The sequence below is a fragment of the Tamandua tetradactyla genome, chromosome 20 (genome assembly GCF_023851605.1).
Source record: "Tamandua tetradactyla isolate mTamTet1 chromosome 20, mTamTet1.pri, whole genome shotgun sequence".
NCBI lineage: Eukaryota > Metazoa > Chordata > Mammalia > Pilosa > Myrmecophagidae > Tamandua > Tamandua tetradactyla.
The window spans coordinates 62,697,715-62,718,289 of record NC_135346.1 but is presented as its reverse complement, the minus strand read 5'-3'; the positions used below and the strand labels follow the sequence as shown (position 1 = coordinate 62,718,289).

Here is a 20,575-nt window from a genome sequence, read left to right as displayed (position 1 = left end):
AGTTGTCACAGCTCTCACAGTTCTTTGCATCAGTATTCTTGTGACTCAGAGGTATTATCCTTTTCCTCTGACATCACATGTGATATCCTTTTGAAACATTTTTGTAAGAGAATATTTCAAATTATTTCAGTTAAATCAGTTGGAAAAATTTTGACCAATTGAACCAATTCCTAGAAATTATATCAAACCGGATTTTCAAGAAGAAATGTAACTGTCTTAAATAAATGGAAGCAGTAATAAAGCACCTACTCATGCAGAAAATCTTAAGTTGAGATTGTTTTACTCTTAGGTTCTAAAATATTCAAGTAAGAAATTATTTCAAGCTTATGGAGATTCTTTCAAGTGTTAGGAAAGGATATATTTTCTCCAACTTATTTAATGTGGCTAGTGTAATAAGGTAGCAAAATCTGACAGGGAAGGTTTGAAGAATTAACATTACAGGCCAATCTGTTATGGATATCAATGCAAAAATCCTAAATAAAATGAGAAAACTGAATTGAGAAGTATATTCAGAGGATAAAATACCATGACCAAGGTCATAATCCAGGAAAGCAAGGTTGGTTTAACATTAGGACATCAATAAAATTTTGTGATTATCTCAGTAAATGCATAAAAAGTGTCTGATACAAATTTAACATCATAAATATAGGAAGTATTTTGATAAATTAGCTTTTATTCATTATAAAAATTTCATGATAAGCTTATGTATTGGGTTAATTACTTGATCTGATGAACAGTACTACAGAAAACACCAGCAAGCATCGTGCTTAAAATGAAGCTTCAAAAACTTTGTCTTTGGAGTTTGGAACGAGACAAGAATACCCATTATTACCTATTATATTCAAGATTGCCTAGCACGATAGGGAGGAAAATAAGATGGAAGGTAAAAAATTTGGGAAAAAATAGTTACATGCACAGATGATGTGATTATCGATACAGGGAATCCAAATGCTAAATTATTAGAATTAGTAAGAGATTGAGAAAGATTGTCAAATTAATATGCAGAAAACTTTTATAGCTTATGTACAAGCAACACATAGCTGTGAAATGTTTAAAAGATTTACAATAACATCAAAAGTATCAAATGTCTAATATGAGATCCTTAAGCCTTTATGGGGTAGATGATTAAACAATAAGGATAGATAGTAAAGAAGATATAAATAAATAGATTACTATAGAAAACTGAAAAAAATTCATTTCCAATATAAATCCAGACAGATTTACTTTTTCTTAGGAAAGTCCCGTGTAAAAATTGACATACCGATTTCAGTAGCCAAGTACAGGCAAGCCACTCTTGAGGAGGAGAAAATGACAGCATTTGCTCTAGCAGATATCAAGACTAACTATAGAACTAGAGTAATTAACACAATTGGGTATCAGTGCAGGGAAAAGGAAACCAAAAGAGATAATAATGACATCCGTCCGTTTTCTTTCTTTCTTTTATCCATGCTGCTTTTGCAAGGAGTGGAGAAAGAGTGGTCTTTCATAAATGCTGCTAGGATCATTCAACTAGAAGAAAAAAAAAATAAAACTGGTCCCTTACTTCAACCCCTACTTCATGCCCAACACAAAAATCAGTTCCAAGTAGGTTAGAGACTGCAAGTATAAGTTAAAGCCACAAAAGTCTTAGCAGAACACACAGACTGTTTCATGGCCTCAGAGTAAGGAAAGATTTTCAAACAGCACAAAATGCACTGACCAGGAGGCTAAGATTGATGTATTTGATGTCATTAAAACTAAGAACTTTGGTCCATCAGAAGACACCATAATAGAGTGTAAAGGCCAAGCAAAAATGGAGAAGGTATTTTGAAAATATGCTATGACAGAACTCCAGCATTCAAAATGTATGAACTGTCTAAAAATTAATAAAAACCTACGTTAATGAAAATTGGGCAAACAGACTTGAACAGAAACAACACAAAGGAGGAAACACAAACGTCAAAAAATTTGGAAATGGGATTCCACTATAGCAGTCATCAGGAAAATGCAAACTAAAGCCATGGGGAGGTACAGCTGCACACCCACCAGATTGCCAAAAATTTAAACAACCCATAAGGTCATGCATGGCTCAGCAGGACCTCTAATTCACAGCTGCTGGGAATGTGACCTGGGCAGTCATTTTGGAAAACACTCAGGCATCACTTAGTAAGGTAGATGGTTCACATACATCTCGACTGCACAGTTCCTCTCGTAGAGGAGAATGTGCACAGGAGATGTCTTATCATGTCCCCACCCACCAGTGTAGAATGTAAGTAGATTGTGGTAGTTGCTCAAAAGGCAATGGGAGTGGTTGAGTCACACAGCTGGTGGCAGAGCCAGGAGAAACTTCTGGTTCTCCTGCCCCTGCGTCCGGGCCTGTTCACAGTACCACCTTCCTGGTTTGGTCAGTGTCTCCTAGGTGGACTCTCTGAGCCTGTGTGTTCCTCCCTGTCCGCCAGAGCCCAAGGTGGTGTTTGCCAAGGAGCAGCCGGCACGCAGCGAGGTGCAGGCCGAGGCGGGGAGCAGCGCCACGCTGAGCTGCGAGGTGGCCCAGGCCCAGACGGAGGTGACCTGGTACAAGGACGGCAAGAAGCTCAACGCAAGCTCGAGAGTGCGCGTGGAGGCCACGGGCCGTGGGCGGCGGCTGGTGGTGCAGCAGGCGGGCAAGGCGGACGCCGGGGAGTACAGCTGTGAGGCCGGGGGCCAGAAGGTCTCCTTCCGCCTGGACGTCACAGGTGGGTATTGAGTTCCCACCTCTCTTCCTGAGAAGCATGATCAGACGGTGCTTGTTGGGAGGTGCTATCTCATGGCCTGTTTTCTGTCAAAGCTCATCATAGAGCACCCTCTACTGTGTATTTATAGCACACTGAGTGACAGGCCCTTGTGACGCACTTTTGTCTTTTCAGTTGTTTGAACTTCACAAAAAACCTGATGAAGAGGAATCTGATTATTCCCTTTTTAAGATAAGGCTCGTGGATGTTTCATAACTTCTAGAATCTGTTATTTTCTGGCTGCATGAGCCAGAAAATAACAGATCCAGGATTTAGGCCTAATAGCTTAAGATCAGTTTCCTTCTTTTTTAAGACTCTCCTTTCAGTATTTATTTTAGCAGCCTGCTGGTGATATATTCTGTCAGTTTTTTGTTTATTTGTCATCACTTTTTTTCTACATTTCTTTTTTTATTTTCATTGTAAAAACTTAAACATATAAACATTCTTGACATACAAACATTCCATACATGGTGTGCAATCAGTGGCTCACAATATCAGCATATGGTTGTGTATTCATCACCACAGTCATTTTTTTTGAACATTTGCATCACTCCAGAAAAAGAAGGAAAAAAGAAAAAACTCATACATATCATACTCCTTACCCCTCCCTCTCATTGACCACTAGTATTTCAATCTACTCAATTTATTTTAACCTTTGTTCTCCTATTGTTTGTTTATTTTTTACCCATATGTTTTACTCGTCTGTCTGTACTGTAGATAAAAGGAGCCTCAGACACAAGGTTTTCACAATCACACAGTCGTATTGTAAAAGCTGTATCATTGTACAATCGTCTTCAAAAAACAAGGCTGTTGGAACACAGCTCTACAGTTCAGGTACTTCCCTCCAGCCTCTCCAATACATCGTGAACTAAGAAGGTATTATCTATATAATGCATAAGAATAACTTCCAGGATAACCTCTCTACTCTGAAACCTCTCAGCTACTGAAATTTTGTTTTGTCTCATTTCTCTCTTCCTCCTTTTGGTCAAGAAAGTTTTCTCATCACTTGATGCCCAGTCCCAGCTCATCCTGAGATTTCTGTCCCATGTTGCCAGAGAAGTTTACACCCCTGGGTGTCAGTATCACCTTTTTTGCCTTCTTTTTTTTAAAAAAAAATCATTAGACTTTATTTCTTTAGAACAGTTTTAGATTTACAGAAAAATTGAGCAGAGTTCTTATATATCCTTTTCCACTGCATTTTCTTTTTTAATTTTACCCTGTGTTTGATAAATCATATTAGTGTGTTGCATTAAATTTCGCTCTTTTTGCAGTACATTTCTGTTGGTTATGTTGACTACATAATGCATGTATCCACCATTATAGTATCATACGCAATAGTTTTACTGCCCTACAGGTCCTTGTGATTTACCAAGTCTTCTTTTTCTGCTGACCCCTGACAGTCATTGATCTTTTTACTGTCTCTGTTGTTTTGCCTCTTCCGGAATGTCGTAGGGATGGATTCATATGTATGTAATTGCCTTTTTAGGCTTGCTTCTCTCATTTAGCAGCATGCGCGTATGGTTCCTCCACACCTTTTTTTGGTTCAGTAGCTCATCTCTTTCTGTTTCTGCATAACATATCACAGTTGTTTATTCCTTCACTTACTGAAAGACATCTTGGTGTGCCCAGTTTTAGGCAATTATAAATAAATGTGCTATAAACCTTCTTGTATAGGTTTTTCTGTGGCTGTATCATGCCGTGGAGCATGATAGCTGCATCATATGGTGGGGGAATGCTTAACTTTTTGAGAAATTGCCAAATTTTCTTCTGAAGTAACTGTACCACTTTGCATTCTCATCTCATGAATGAAAGTTACTGCTGCTGCACATCCTCACCATCTTTTGGCATTGCCTGTTCTTTTTTTTTTAATTTTTGCCATTCTAATAGACATGTAGTAGTATGTCATTGTGGTTTTAATTTGTAATTTCTAATAACGTATGATGCTAAGCATATTTTCATATGCTAATTTGCCACCTGTCTTCTTTGGTGCGTTTTTTTAAAAATCTTTTGTCCGTTTTTTTTTATTGGGCTGCTTATCTTCTTAACAGTTATACAGTTTTGAAGAATTCTTTGTATATTTTGGATAAAAGTCCTTTATCAGTGTCTTATTTTGCCAGAGCTGCTATGACAAATACCATACAGTGGATTGGCTTAAACAACAATAATTTATTGTTTCTTGGTTTGGAACATCAAAGTATTAGCAGAACTTGTTTTCTTCTGGAGTCTGTAAAGCTTAATTAAGTCTTCCTCACATTGGAATGTCTTATTCCTTGTGCTGCCTCTTCCGGTTTCTGCTTTAACTGTCACATGGGTTCCAAGCGTAGACCAGTTGTTTCTCACCTGGAGATCTGTGAATTTTCTCCTTTTAGAATGCCCAGCAGCTCCCGCATGCACTTACCAGTGCTACCTGGGCCTCCCTTTAGGGATAGATGTTTGAGTTTCATTCACCCAGGCAAGGGAACCTTTGGTCCCCAGAATACTGTGAATTATCTCAAGACCCGAACCTTGATTATCAGCATTTCCAGTGCTCTGGGACACATTTTCTACCTTTGACATGGATATAGACGCTTCCTGTGCACTGAGCATATGCAAAACCTAGATCCCTGTTTTTTGTAATACCTATGGAAGATAAACAGAATAGAAAGTTGGTAGATGTGTGCCTTTGAGGGGTGGGATTCTTTTTTAAAACAAATCTTATTTTCCCTTTGTCTTCAGTTAGAACATTCAGTGTCAGAATTCCCCATGGGGTTTGATTTATAAATGTAGGAATAAAAAGGAATAAGAAGCTTATGGTATATTGGTACACTTTATTGAGGAATTACTGTACTACAATATTTATTTCATAGCATTTCTATTATGCTTAGTTTGTTTCTGTGCCTCCCTGACTGATTCAGAAAGAAATCTTGGGTTACCTTCTTTTTTCTTTTATGAGACTGATAACCTGAAACAATGCTGAGCTATGCCTCTGCATTTGATCATTAGTACCACTATTCAACTTACTGGTATTGTATCAGTATGCAATGCTTTGTGGTTATGTATAGATACTCTCAAAATAAAACCAAAAAAGTCCTAAATACCCAAACCAAGCCAAAATAAAACAAGCAAAAATGTAACCCAAAACAACAAAATACCTTAGCATGTATCTTTTTGAAACATCTTAAGAAAATATTACAAATTATTTTAAGGCCATAAATTTGAAGAGTTTCGACAAATGGGACAAAATCCTAGAAAATTATATCTAAATTGACTCAAGAAAAAGAAATTAACTCAAACAGCCCTTTAAGCATTAAAGAAATGGGGCCACCATTACAAAATATTTTCAAAGAGCCAAGTCTGAAAACCCAGATGGCTTCACTGGTAAACACTACCAAATATTTGTAGAAGAAATTATTCCAAACTTGTAGAGATTCGTTCAGACAATAAAAAAGATGTACTCTCCGACTTTTTTTATGTAGCTAATACAGCAATGATAGTGAAATATAAGAGGAAAATATGAGGAATTAAAATTGTAGGCCAGTCTAACTGTCAATCAGTGTCAAAATCCTAAACAAAATATTATCAAATTGAATTCAGCAGTATATCAGGGGAATAATACACTGTAACCAAGGTCATATTCCAGGAATATAAGGTTGGTTTATGATAATCATATTAGAAAATCAATATAACCCATGACATTAACTGAATAAGGGGGAAGATCATGTAGTTATCTCATTAAATGCAGTATAAAAGCGTTTGATAAAATTTAACCTCACAAATGCAGTGATAAAATTTAGCTCTCTTCAAGCGAAAAAATTCTTAACAAATTAAAAAATAACAGTCTCTTTCCTTAATCTGAAAAAAGTATTTCAGAAAATTCCAGCAAATGCTGTTTTTAAGTGAAATCTGAAAGTTTTCTCTTTGAAATTGCAACATGACACAAGGATGTACACCATCACTACTGCCATTCAAGATTGTACACTGCAGAAGGAGGAAGACAGAGTAAAAGATAAAATTTGGAAGAACAAAAGTGACGTTCAAGGATGTTATGTTTATAGGTATGGAAAATCCAATATATAAATTATTAGGGTTCGTGTGAGAGTTGAGAAAGATTACCAGATAGAAAAATAAGAATACATAAACTATTTATATCTGTATATTAGCAACATTTGGAATATGAAAATTTATGATATTTACAATAACACTTAAGGTATCATGTTTCTAATTTCATGTCTAATAAAAGTTGTTTAAGGACTCTGTAGTATGAGTATTAAACATTCTTGAGAGAGGTAAAAATTAGCAGAGAATATACATAGAACACTCAAATGTGTTCGTTCTCAATCAGCATCCCAACAGATTTTATTCTTGTCTGGGGAGAGAATGACAGTTGACAAGCTGGTTCCAAGGGCCAAAACATTCTTGAAGAAGGAGAAGGTGAGAGCATTTTCCTCTACCAGATACCAAGAGTTATTAAAGCTAAGGAAGTCAGGTGTGTATCACTGTAGGGATAAATAGAACAGTGAGTTCAGAAAGACTTGTCCATAATTTGACCCTCCTTTCTGTTTTAACATGGAGCCAAGGCAAGTGTGGAGAAAGGGTGGGCTTTTCCTAAATGGTGCTTGGACCACTTAGCCATAGGAAAAAAAATAAAACTGGAGCCCTAGCTCATACTACAAACTCACCCCCAGGGGAGTTAAAGAACTCAGTGTAAAAGGCAAAACCAGAAAGCCTGACAAGTTAACGTAGATGTTTTAAAAACTGCTGGTTAAGGAAATATTTTTAAACAGGATACAAAATTCACACAGCCCAAAAGGTATGATTGATACATATGATGAAATTAAAACTAAGAACTTCATCAGAAGACACTGTAAAAGAGTCAAAGGCAAGCCGCAAAGATGGAGAAGATAACTGTAGCATACATCACTGTCAAGGCTCTAGCATTCAAAAAATACATAAAGAGCTCCTAGAACTGAATATGAAAAAGATATGCCAAACCTATTGAAAAGTGAGCAAACCTATTGACTGTGACACCATTAGAGAGGAAACAAAGATGCCCAATTATTTTGGAATTGGTGCTTCACTGTACCTGTCTTCAGGAAAATGCAAATGAAAGCTATGGAGAGGTACAACTGCATCCACCAGAATGTAAGGCCAAGAATTACAGCAGTTGCCAGTGCTAAATGCAGGCAAGGACATGGAGCTGCAGGAATGTACTGTTGGTGGGACTAGGATCAGGCACAGTTATTTTTGAAAACACTTTTATATCACCTAGTAAGGTTGAAGGTTCGCAGGCATCATGACCCCTTTCATTCGTCCCTTAGAGTAGTGTGTGCACAGGAGACATCTTACAGAAATGCCCCCGCTTGGAAACAATCCAATTACCATAAGTGGGAGAATGTGTAGGTGAAATGTAAGTTGTTGCTGAGAAAAGCAATGACCCTACTCTTGCTCTACCACTAGTAGCAGAGCCTGGAGGAGCTTCCTGTTCTCCTGCCTCCCCAACCCTGCCTTCTTTCCACAGTGCATCCGTCCTGATTTAGGTGTTATCCTTGATCCTGTGTGTCCCTTCTGCTCCCCAGAGCCTGCAGTGTTGTTTGCCAAAGACTGATCCATTTCTTCTTGTTTGTAAATTTTGCTTTATCAGTTTTGCTGCTGTGCAGTTAAGATCCTTCATATTTAGAGTTGTCGTTTCTTCTTTTGGGATTGACCTTGTTATTACTATGAAACAACCATCTTTGCATCTAGTAATCCTTACTTTAAGGCCTGTGTCATCTCAGGTTAGTATGGCAACAGCAGCTCTCTTTTGGTTAGTGTGTGTATGGTATCTATTTCTGCCCACTTTCTTATTTTTAACTGTTCTGTGTTCTTACAGTTCAGGTTTGTCATTTATAAATGGTATATAATTGGGTTTTGTTTTCTCATTCAGGTCTGTTGATCTTTGTCTTTTAACTGTAGTATTCAGTCCATTTACACTTAACAAAATTTGCTGATACGATTGGGTTTATATCTATCATCTTAGTTTTGTTTCCCAATCTGTTTTGTGTCCTTTTCCTCTCCTTTCTTATTTCTTTTGTGATTAAGCAAATGTGTTTTATCATTCTATTTTTCCTTCTCTTTGCTTGTAGTTAGTCATTCTTTTTTTTGGTGGGGGGGTCCATGGTCCGAGAATCGAACCCGGGTCTTCCACATGAAAGGCGAGCATTCTAACCACCGAACTACCTGTGCGTCCTCATTCTTTTCTTATTCTTTTAGGAATTTTTCTAGGGATTACAACATGTAAACCTATTACATTTTCATGTAAATTATTATTTTTATCATTTCCCCAATGATGCTAGTACATTTTATCTCCTTTTTTGCCTTTTATTATTGTTCATGAATTTTAATTCCACAAATATTTTGAACCCCAGAAGACATTATTGTTATTTTGTACAGTCAATACTTACCTGTATTTGCCTACCTATATGCCATACACCTTTTCTGTTGCCCTTCATTCCTTCCTGGATCATCTTGCTCCTATCTGTGATCATTTTACTCCTCCTTTGAGAACTCTATTTTCAGTATTGGTTTTAGAAGATCCACTGGTGACACATTCTCTCATTATTTAATTTTTATGAAAACATCTTTATTTCACCTTTAACTTTGAAGATTCTTTTCTCTTGTAATCACATTCAGTTTAGCAGCTACTTTCTTTTGTTATTTTAAAGATATCTGTTCTAGTTTGCTAGCTGCAGGAATGCAATATACCAGAAATGAATGGCTTTTAAAAAGGGAATTTAATAAGTTGCTTGTGTACAGTTCTAAGGCCTAGCAAATGTCCCAATTAAAACTAGTCTATAGAAATGTCCAATCACAGGCATCCTGGGAAAGATACCTTGGTTCAAGAAGACTAATGTAGTTCAGAAATTCTTCAAATGGGGAAGTTGAATATTTCCTTTTTTCCCCCAGTCCCCTAAGGGGATCTTGCAAATACTTCTTTCACTGCCCAAATTACCCTGGGATATATCAGAGCATCTCACTAACCTGGACAAACCAACAAGATCTCACGCCCTATTCAAGATTTCATGTTGTTATGGTGTTTGACTAAACTGAGCATACAAGTTAAATTATTTTGACCCAAAGTATAAATTTTGCATCAAATAAACTTCTCTCCCTTTGGTCTTACATAGAAGTTGAAATTTTGAAATATAGTCCTTAATTGTTTATTAGGGGAACTTAACTTACAATGAGCTGCGGTTGTCTCACAGAACACAGCAAGACAGCAAAGAATTTACTTGAGTATGTCCATGCCAATGACAGTTGCTCTTTAGATTATATAAGACTGCAGAAAAAGGCAGCTGAATGCCAGAGGCTTGAGAGTATGTTTTGGGAAGACATCTTGGTTTCTGCTCTTTTTTCAAACTGAGATGTGCTTGGAGTAGGCAGTTTTCAAGATTATCGCAACTAAAGCTCAGTGTGCTTTCATGGAGTTACAGGAGGGATACCAGGGTGGGGGGGAGTCAGGGGCAAAGTCAGTCCTCAGTGTTTGGAAGGAGATGCTATATGGAGGAGATGCTTTGATAGGAGATGCTATAGGTATCATACACTATTGGAAAATTCTATCATTCTTGCCCCTTCTTTCTCTTATCTTCCAGGACTCCAGTTACATTCTGCTAGTCCTTTTCATATTTCATGATTCTCACATATGTTATATGTGCCTCTCTCTCTGTGACTCTAACCTTTTTTCTCTTTCTGCTTTATCTTACTATTTTCTAATGACCTAATTTCCAGTTCACTAATACTCTTTCCTACTGCATCCAATTTTTGTGGCAAAATCCATTGTTGTCAAATTTGTATCTGAGCCCATCTATCATGTGTTTAAAGTTATTGTATTTCCCAGTTATAGAATTTCCATCTGATTATTATAAAATAGATTCCAATTATCTAGGGAAATGTATAATCTTTCATCTATTGACTCTTTTCCCTGTAATTAAAAATTTTTAAACATCTTGCTATGATATGGTCTGTGTTTTAGTATGCTGAGCTGCCAAAATGCAGATATCATGAAATGGGTCAGCTTTTAATCGTGGGAATTTATTAGTTTACAAGTGTACAGTTTTGAGGCTGAAAAAAATGTACAGGTCAAGGCATCATCAGGTGATGCTTTCTTCCAAAAGATTGTCTGCCAGTGGTCCTGGACTCCTGTCACATGGCAGGGCACATGGCAGTGTCTGCTGGTCTCTTCTTTCTCTTCCAGGTTTTCTTGCTTTCAGCTTCTTGCTTTCATCTTTCTCTCTCTTTGTCTGAATGTTATTGTCTTATAAAGGACTCCAGAAAGAGAATTAAAACCCATCCTAAATGAGGTGGGTCACATCTTAAGATTCTACTCACCAATAGTCCTGCTTACAATGGGTTTATACCCACAGGAATGGATTAACTTTAAGAACATGCTTTTCTGGGGCACAAACAGCTTCAAAACATTATAGTCTGATGACTGTAATCTCTGGATCACCTCATATTGTCTGTTTTTTGGGGGGGTTTTCCATACTTGCAACTTTGGAGATCATCCAATTTTCAGTTGCCAACAGTAAAAATTGTTGAATATGTGTGAGGCTGTCTTATACCTGAGAGAGATTCATTCTTTCCTTTGCTAGGCAGACAGAAAAGGACTAAGAACTGTAATACATTCAGGAACTTTGCTGACTCAAGGCTGCACTGCAGTTTTGATGAGTCAACTCTCTCTGGCTCTTCCTGCCCTTGGGCGTTGTTTTCCGGGAGATTCATGCTGAGACTTGAGTATCCTGTACCCCGCAGGTACTGAATGCTCCCTGTTGTCTCATCCATGCTGCAAGATGCAGAAAGGGGTTCCTGGAGGGGTTCTTCTAGGCGTCTTAGCCTCCTGCCCCACGTAGCTTCAGACCTCATCCTAAAAATCCTTAGGGGAAACTATCTGAGGGTGGGGCTCTGTTCTCCATTCTCCCTTGTCACTTGGATCTTTGCTTTTCAAGTCTCTAATCCTTAGCTCTGTAACCCCACACAATGTCAAAAATACTGTTGTTTTTCCTGTACATAGCACCCTAGGTCCAGCTCCTTTCCCATATTTTCAGTTTCTTGTGGAATTATTATAATTGCCAAATCCTCTGAGGGGATAGGCAGGTGGGGACCGAGTGTGATTCATGTCTCTTAGAGGTGCCCCCTCAGGAATCTCTTTCTGCTCATGCCCAGATGGCCTTGGTGGTTCCCCTTTGCCTCCTCCACCATAGTTCATACCCCTTGGTAAGCTTTCTCACTCACTTCCCATCTGTGCTTGCTGGAGGAACCTTGTCCAGGCTCTAATCTCCATTAGCATGTTTCTCCCTCAGCTCTCCCCAGGGCTGATTCCCTTTTACCATTCAGGACTGGGTTTAAGTGTGACTCTTTAGCAAGGAGTCAGCCTCTGAGCCCTGAATCTAACCTTGCCTTTCAGTCCTTCTGTGTGGCACATTTCCCTGTTTTATTTCATCACAGCACTCACCATAGCACAACAGGGCTTTTTATACCCTTGTTTGTTGTTTTCCTAAGAGAGGGTAAGTTTTTGAGGGTAGGACTGTGTCTTTCTTGCCCCCTATAGCATCCCCAGCTGACACCACAGGTCTGGAACTCAAAAGGACAATAAGATCTCCATTCAAATTAGTTGAGTGAATGATTAATGAATGAGTGAATGAATGCATGAGTACAAATACAGCTTAGCACCTCTGAGATCCCATATGTATTCATTTTAGTTTAAAGGAACACATAAAATTAAAACGGTTGATAGTATCAAGTGTTGCTAAGGATTTGGAGGAAATGAAACTCTCACACTTTGCTGGTGGGAATGTAAGTTGATATAACCATTTCCAAAACTGTCAAAATCCTTTAAAGCCAAACACATGCCTTCCCTATGTCCCAGTGATTCCATGTACCCTCCCAAAACATGAGATTCCTATAGCTATTTTACTATTGAATCCCTAGATTGGAACTGAAATAAAAGCCCTCATTAGGAAAATGCAATATAAATCGGGGTGTATTCATAAAATGGAAAGAAGTTATTTTATGAAGCTGCATAAAAAAGAAAGAAACAGCCTGCAACAGCATGGATAAATCTTATAGTCATTATGTTGAGTGAAAGAATCCAGTGTCTAAATAAAGAATCCATAGTATATAATTCCATATATGTGACATTAGAGAGGAGGCAAAGATGATTTATGGTGAGACAGGTCAGAAGAGTGCTTCCCTTTCTGGGAAAGTCAGTAGTGACTGGGGAGATAGAAATATTCTGATACATGTGATGGTTATGTGTGGGTATGCATATGTAAAAATAATTGTGCTGTACAATTAAAATGAGTGAGCTTTTCTATATGTACTTATTCCTTGACTAAAAAATAGAAAAGAGCAGTCCACGGTGGCTCAGAGGCAGAGTTCTCACCTGCCATGCCAGAGACCCAGATTCAATTCCTGGTGCCTGCCTGTGCAAAAAAAAAAAAAGCAAATCAGAATAGTGTTTGTGGGTGACATGTTATGTATCCCTAGTGCAACTGTGAGGGGATATAGTGGTGAAGGGGACTGACCTGCCCCCTGGGCACAGAGCTGAGAATCCCATAGCAAAAGCAATAAATGAGCAGCTCCAGTTTGTGTCAGGGTATCCCAAATTACACACTCCTGCACACAGGTAGCTGTGTGAAATTCACCCTTATGTTTGTAAATACAAGTCTGTGAGCCCATAGGACACACAGTAGCGCTGGGCTTAAGAGAAAAATGAATTCTGATGCTTCCTTGTCTGGGAAATGAGTTAGTCCCAGGTCTAAGCCTCTGACCCTGTGTGTTCCTCCCTGTCCCCCAGAGCCCAAGGTGATGTTTGCCAAGGAGCAGCCGGCATGCAGTGAGGTGCAGGCTGAGGCGGGGAGCAGCGCCACACTGAGCTGCAAAGTGGCTCAGTCCCAGACGGAGGTGACGTGGTACAAGGACGGGAAAAAACTCAATGCGAGCTCGAGGGTGCACATAGAGGCCACAGGCCTAGGTCGGCAGCTGGTGGTGCAGCAGGCAGGCAAGGCGGACGCCGGGGAGTACAGCTGTGAGGCCGGGGGTCAGAAGGTCTCCTTCCACCTGGACGTCACAGGTGAGTCCCAGCAATGGGTGGAGGGCAGAGGAAACCCTCGAGTGTTGTGTGTGAAACTCCCAAGGGCACAGTTGAACAGTCCGATGCACTCCAAGACTGTGGCAGCTTCCCTCTTGGTGGCCCTCAGCATCTTGGTCCCTAGCTTTGCATGCCATCTCCCAGATCCTGCAGGTCTTGTGTCCTTGTCTAAGCAGAACGGAGCAGACCCACGGCAGAACCGACTCTGTCATTGCCCTGTGCTTATTGTTAGAAGAAAATCCCACTCCTGCTGCTAGGTCACTGCGTTCTTTTGGTTTAGCAGTGGAGAGCAGAGCCCTGGCCACTCCTACAGTCTGGGAGTGGTCAGGGGCTAGGATGTGTCCCCACAGGGCCACTGGAGTCCTCTGCTACCCCCCGCATGTTCTGGCTCAGCTCAGGTCGCTGGGTGTGGTGCAGACCGGATCTCAGCCTCCAGCCGGGGGCTGACATGCAGGGCACAGGCCCCCCAGTTGTCTCTGTAGTCCTGTGCTACAGCCCAGAAGCTGGTGTCAGGGGCCAGTGCAGCTGCGAACGGCTGTCCTACGGCCATCCAGGTGGTAGGGTCTCGGCTTAGGCTCGGGCCTGCACGGGTGGAACAGCCCCTAAGGTGGCATGGGGACTTTTCTCTGTGGGATGTGGGCATGAGTCATGATGGGGTATGTACGGCAAGGCGCTATGTTCCAAACCCTTCCCTCCCAGGCCTGCCTGCTCCTCACTCGCTATGGCTCAGCTTGGGCTGCTCCCTCTGAGCACTGTCCCGTTAATAATTACCATCTGTCCATCCATCCCTCCTTCCCTCCTGTCTCCCTGCGGGAGCTGTCCACCTCAGCCACTGCAAAGGGATAAAGACCCCAGGCTGGGTGAAGCCACTCGGCCTCCTGATTGGCCCATGTGGGGCACTCAGCTTCCTCATGATTGGCCCACGGGGGCACTGAGCTTCCTCTTGATTGGCCTACATGGGGCACACGGCTTCCTCGTGATTGGCCCATAGTCCCGCACTCAGCTATCCTTTGATTGGTTCATGCGTGGCGCATTGCTCTGCTGATTGGCGTACTTAAGGACACAGCTTTGTCTTGATTGGCCTACACTGGCACGCCCCTCTCTCCTGATTGGCCCACGTATCACTCAGCTTTTCGCCTTTCCTGTGTAGGCCCAAGCGAACAAAACGGGCGGGCTTTTAAAAAGGTGGGATGCGCCGGGCTACCTCCGCCTTCACGCTCACGATCCTGCCGTCTGCGGCCCCCTTGGCTGCGGCCCCAGCCCTGATGTACAGCCTTCGGGGTACCGTTGTGAGAAGGGCGCGGGTGGAGGCCTGGAGAGCGGAGGACCGAGAGCAGGATGGGCAAGCGTGCAAGCGCACGTGCGTCGCTGTGGCCGGAATCCACGTGTGCTTCAGGAGTGGGTAGAGCCCTGCGATGAATGCGGGGCTGGAGCTGAAATCCCTTGTGAACCGTTTTAGGGTGTGCATAGACCCGAAGAGCTGTGTTCTCATTTACACATTGTTCTACTGTCTCTGTTGTTAGATACTGTAGGTGTCTTCCTTGTCAGTCGGAATTTTCCTGCCTTGGCCATCCCTGGGCTCTGGCGTGAGCTCCAGGTTCTGTGCCATGTCCTAGGTGTGGTCTGAGACCCTGACCGCGCGTGTTCCTCCCTGTCCGCCAGAGCCCAAGGTGGTGTTTGCCAAGGAGCAGCCGGCACGCAGCGAGGTGCAGGCCGAGGCGGGGAGCAGCGCCGCGCTGAGCTGCGTGGTGGCCCAGGCCCAGACGGAGGTGACGTGGTACAAGGACGGCAAGAAGCTCAACGCAAGCTCGAGAGTGCGCGTGGAGGCCACGGGCCGTGGGCGGCGGCTGGTGGTGCAGCAGGCGGGCAAGGCGGACGCCGGGGAGTACAGCTGTGAGGCCGGGGGCCAGAAGGTCTCCTTCCGCCTGGACGTCACAGGTGGGTTCTTTAGGGATGGTAACTCAGCCTTGTTTGGAGTTGATGGTGGGATTGGCTTAGGTCTCTGATGGTTTCTGTGGGCATCTTCATGAGACGTCACCCCTTATGTGTCCCATTTCATGTCAGTGGCAGGGTCTAGGGAGCTCGAATGGGAAGGGAGCGTACAAAAGGGAGAGGGTCCATTCTTATATACCTCCAGTGGAGTGGCCATGCAGTAATACTGAATCACATGTTCCCTACACCTGCCCTGAATCCTCCTTGTGTATCTCGGTGTGTGGCCTCTGGCTCTACCTGGTGCTTCTGGTCCGAGGTAGACTCTTTACCTCTCACCTGGGAATCTGTGGATTTCCTCCTTTTGGGTGGTCTGGGTAGCTTCCACCTACCCTCATCCAGCACCACTTTGATCTTCACATTCACTAGAGATGTTCGATTTCCATTGTCCTGGTAACATAAGACCTTGCCTCACTCCTCTCATACTGGAGTTATATCAAGACTGCACCTTAATGTATCCAAATTTTAGGTGCCTTTGAATCTGTTTCCTCTTTTTGACTTGGATATTCATGTTCTCTTTTACGTATATGTAAAAAAAAAAAAAAAAAAACCCTGTATAGTTCACTGTATTGTTGTGGTTTCTAAATATTTTCTTCTATTGAATAGGCTACCTTTTCACTTTCTTGACAAAATCCTTTGAAGCACAAAAGTATTCAATTTTGAAGAGCACCCATTCATTTCCTCTTTCATTGCTTGCACTTTGGGTGTCAGGTGTAAGAAAACATCCCCTACCACAAGGTATTTAAGATATTCCCTACATTTTCTTCTAGGGCTTTTATGGCCATAGCTCTAATGTTTAGGTCTTTGATCCATTTTGCGTTCATTTTTGTATACAGTATGCAATAGGGGTCCTCTTTCATTCTTTCGGATATGCATACCCAGTTTTCCAAGCACCGTTTGAAGATACTATTCTGTCCCAGTCAAGTAGAATTTGCTGCCTTACCAAAAATCATTTGACCATAGATCTGAGTGTCTCTCTCTGAACTCTCAATTCAATTCCGTTTATCTATCCTTATCCCAGTACTATGCTCTTTCTCTACCACTGTAGCTTTGTGATATGCCTTAAAGTCAGGAGGAGTGAGTCCTCCAACTTAACTATCTTTCTCAAGATATTTTTGGCTATTTGGGGTACCTTGCTCTTCCAAATATATTTGATTATTGATTTTTCCATTTCTGCGAAGTGAGCTGTTGAGATTTTGATTGGTATTGTGTTGAATCAGTGAATCAGTTTGGTAGAACTGACATCGTAACTATATTTGGTCTTCCAATCCATGATCACGTTATGTCCTTCCACCTATTTATGTCTTCTTTGATTTCTTTTAGCAGTGTTTTCTAGTTTTCCATGATAGGTCATTTATATCCTTGGTTAAGTTTATTCTAGGTATTTGATTCTTTTATTTGCAATTTTAGATGGAATTTTTTTAAATTTCCTCCTCAGATTACTTATCACTACTGTATAAAAATACTCCTGATTTTTGTGTATTAATGGTTTTCCCATTTGATTTGTTAATGTGGGTGTACTACATTAATTGATTTTCTTGTATTGGACCATCCTTGCATACCACGGGTAAAGACCACTTGATTATGGTGTATAATTGTTTTAATATGCTCTTTGATTCTATTTGCAAGTATTTTGTTGAGGATTTTTGCAGCTATATTCATTAGCAAAGTTGATCTGGAATTTTCTTTTCTTGTTCTTTGTCTGGCTTAGGTGTTAGGGTAATTTTGGTTTCATAGAACAAGGTTATAGGTAGTGTTCCCTTCTCTTCAATTTTTTGGACTCATTTGAGCAGGAATGGCATTAATTCTTGGAATGATTGGTAGAATTCACATTTGAAGCCATTCGATACTGGGCTTTTATTTGTCGGGAGGCTTTTGATGACCTGTTCAATCTCTTTTTTTGTGATTGGTTTGTTCAGGTCTACTGTTTCTTCTAGAGACATGTAGGTTGCTGTGCTGTTTCTACACAGTTGTCCATTTCATCAAAGTTGTCTAATTTGTTGACGTGCAGTTGCTCATAGTATCCTTTTATGATCTTTTTTATTTCTGTGGAGTCAGTAGTAATGTCCTCCCCTCTCATTTCTGATTTTATTTGCATCTTCTCGCTTTTTTCCCTCTGTCAGTCTATTGTAGGATTTGTTAATTTTATTGATTTTCTCAACAAACCAACTTCTGCTTTTTTTGATTCTCTCTAATATTTTCTCATGCTCAATTTCATTTATTTCTGCTCTAATCTTTGTTATTTCTCTCCTTTTTGCTTTAGGATTAGTTTGCTGTTCTTTTTCTAGTTCCTCCAGGTGTACAGATAGGTCTTTGATTTTAGCTCTTTCTTTTTTTCAAATGTTGGCATTTAGGGCAATAAATGCTCTTCTCAATGCTGCCTTCTCTTCATCCCATAGTTTTGATATGTTGTGTTCTCATTTTAATTAATCTTAATTTATTGATTTCTCTTGCAATTTCTTCTTTGGCCCACTGATTATTTTAGAGTGTGTTGTTTAACTTCCATAAATTTGTGAATTTCCAGTCTTCCACCTGTTACGGATTTTCAGTTTCGTTCCTTTATGACCAGAGAATGTACTTTGTATAATTTCAGTAGTTTTGATGTTATTGAGCTTTGCTTTGGGACCCAGCATGTGCCCTTACCAGAGAATGATCCGTGAGCACTTGAGAAGAGTGTATATTCTGCTATAGTGGGTGTCATGTTCCGTAAATGTCTGTTAGGTCTATTTCATTTATCATATTATACGAGTCCCTGTTTCCTTATTTATCCTCTGTCTAAATGTCCTATCCATGGGTGAGAGTGGTGTGCTGAAGTCTCCAACTATTTCATCTATATAATAGCTACAAGCAACTGGAAAATGAAATTTTAACAGATTTAAATGTTCAAAGTATCATGTTTCAAATGCCATATCTAGTTAAAAAATTTTAAGAGCCCTGTGGGGAATTTTGGGAAACATTTTTGAGAGACAGTACAGACCTAAATGAATGGAGAGATATCCATGGAAAATCAGAGATATTTATTCCCAATGAAAATCCCAGCAGATTTTTTTGGGAGAGGCGTTGAACATGGCAGTCTATATCCAAGAGTGAAGTGTGAAGAAGACACTATTGACAAAGACAAAATTTGCTCTACCATCTATTCACCCTTTTTATGAGGACAGTGTTTTAAATGTAGGTAGTGAAGACCAAAGAAACAAAGTAATAAGTTCAGAAAGACCTATGCATGAATATTACCCTCATATCCTTATTTTTATCACATTGTCATATGTATGGTGTAGAAAAGGATGGAGTTTTCACAAACAGTGCGTGGGCCATTAAACCATATGGAAAAAAATTAGACCCTACCACCCACCACACACACAAAAAATCAACTAAAGGGTAATAGAGATAATGTGAAAGGTAATATATTACCCTCTTAGAAAATTGTGTGTATTTTTAATGAAACTGAATAAGGAAAGATTTCTTAATACAAAAGACATGCGCTCCTCAAAAGGTGCAGTTAATGTATTTCATGGCATTAAATATGTCTTTGCTTCATTAAAGTACACCATGTAAGAGTGAAAAAGGAAGCACAAAGGTGGAGAATATCTTGACTACTCTGGTAGCTCTAGCATTAAAAATATATAAAGAATTCCTAAAGAATAATAAGAAAAAATAACCCACACTATAAAAATTTGTGCGCAAGACTTATGCAGTGACACCATGGAAGAGTTTACTTATATGCCCAATAAACTTTGGGAAAAATGTGCTTCTGCTCCTCAGTGATAGGCATTAAGAAGCTGTAAATTAGAGCCACAGGTAGATTCATGGAGCAGTTTACAAGAAGTTACAGCCGACAGAATAAAGAGTAGGCGAGACTGTGGAGCCACAGGAGCTCCCATGCACCGATGGTGGGAATATTATTCAGACAGTCATTTTCGAAAACTCTGGCATCATCTAGTAAGCCTGAGAGTTGCACACATCAGAACCCTTATGTTTTTCTCCTAGAGGGGCACAGAAAATGACTTACTAAAACATCTCCACCCGGAAAGATCCCATGTGCTATCAGTGTAGAATGTATAAACAGATCATGGTATTTGGTGCTCAGAAGGAGGTGGACTTGCTCAGAACACAGCTAGTGGCAGAACCACTACACAAGAGGTAGAAACTTGTGATATTCTACCTCCTTTTCCAGACCTTCTTTTCCTTCAATCCTCCTGACTTAGGTAGACTCTCTGACCCTGTGTGTTCCTCCCTGTCCCCCAGAGCCCAAGGTGATGTTTGCCAAGGAGCAGCCGGCATGCAGTGAGGTGCAGGCTGAGGCGGGGAGCAGCGCCACACTGAGCTGCAAAGTGGCTCAGTCCCAGACGGAGGTGACGTGGTACAAGGACGGGAAAAAACTCAATGCGAGCTCGAGGGTGCACATAGAGGCCACAGGCCTAGGTCGGCAGCTGGTGGTGCAGCAGGCGGGCAAGGCGGACGCCGGGGAGTACAGCTGTGAGGCCGGGGGCCAGAAGGTCTCCTTCCACCTGGACGTCACAGGTGAGTCCCAGCAATGGGTGGAGGGCAGAGGAAACCCTCGAGTGTTGTGTGTGAAACTCCCAAGGGCACAGTTGAACAGTCCGATGCACTCCAAGACTGTGGCAGCTTCCCTCTTGGTGGCCCTCAGCATCTTGGTCCCTAGCTTTGCATGCCACCTCCCAGATCCTGCAGGTCTTGTGTCCTTGTCTAAGCAGAACGGAGCAGACCCACG

At 41.0% G+C, this 20,575-nt stretch overlaps 1 protein-coding gene across 4 annotated transcripts in view; it reads left to right on the top strand.

The window, feature by feature from the left end:
* Positions 1-2,454: 2,454 nt before the first annotated feature.
* The window catches only part of LOC143664240 (obscurin-like), a 177,200-nt gene continuing 159,079 nt past the window's right edge, over positions 2,455-20,575 (top strand). For 2 of the 4 annotated variants that reach the window (XM_077137911.1, XM_077137910.1), the window contains exons 1-2: positions 15,693-15,792; positions 20,089-20,364. In XM_077137911.1, coding sequence (XP_076994026.1) covers positions 20,100-20,364 — 265 coding nt within the window. In that variant the 5' untranslated portion in view covers positions 15,693-15,792; positions 20,089-20,099. Of the gene's footprint in view, positions 2,690-13,811; positions 13,837-15,516; positions 15,793-20,088; positions 20,365-20,575 lie in introns of those variants that run through there. The other 2 variants (XM_077137909.1, XM_077137912.1) reach the window with 2 other exon arrangements.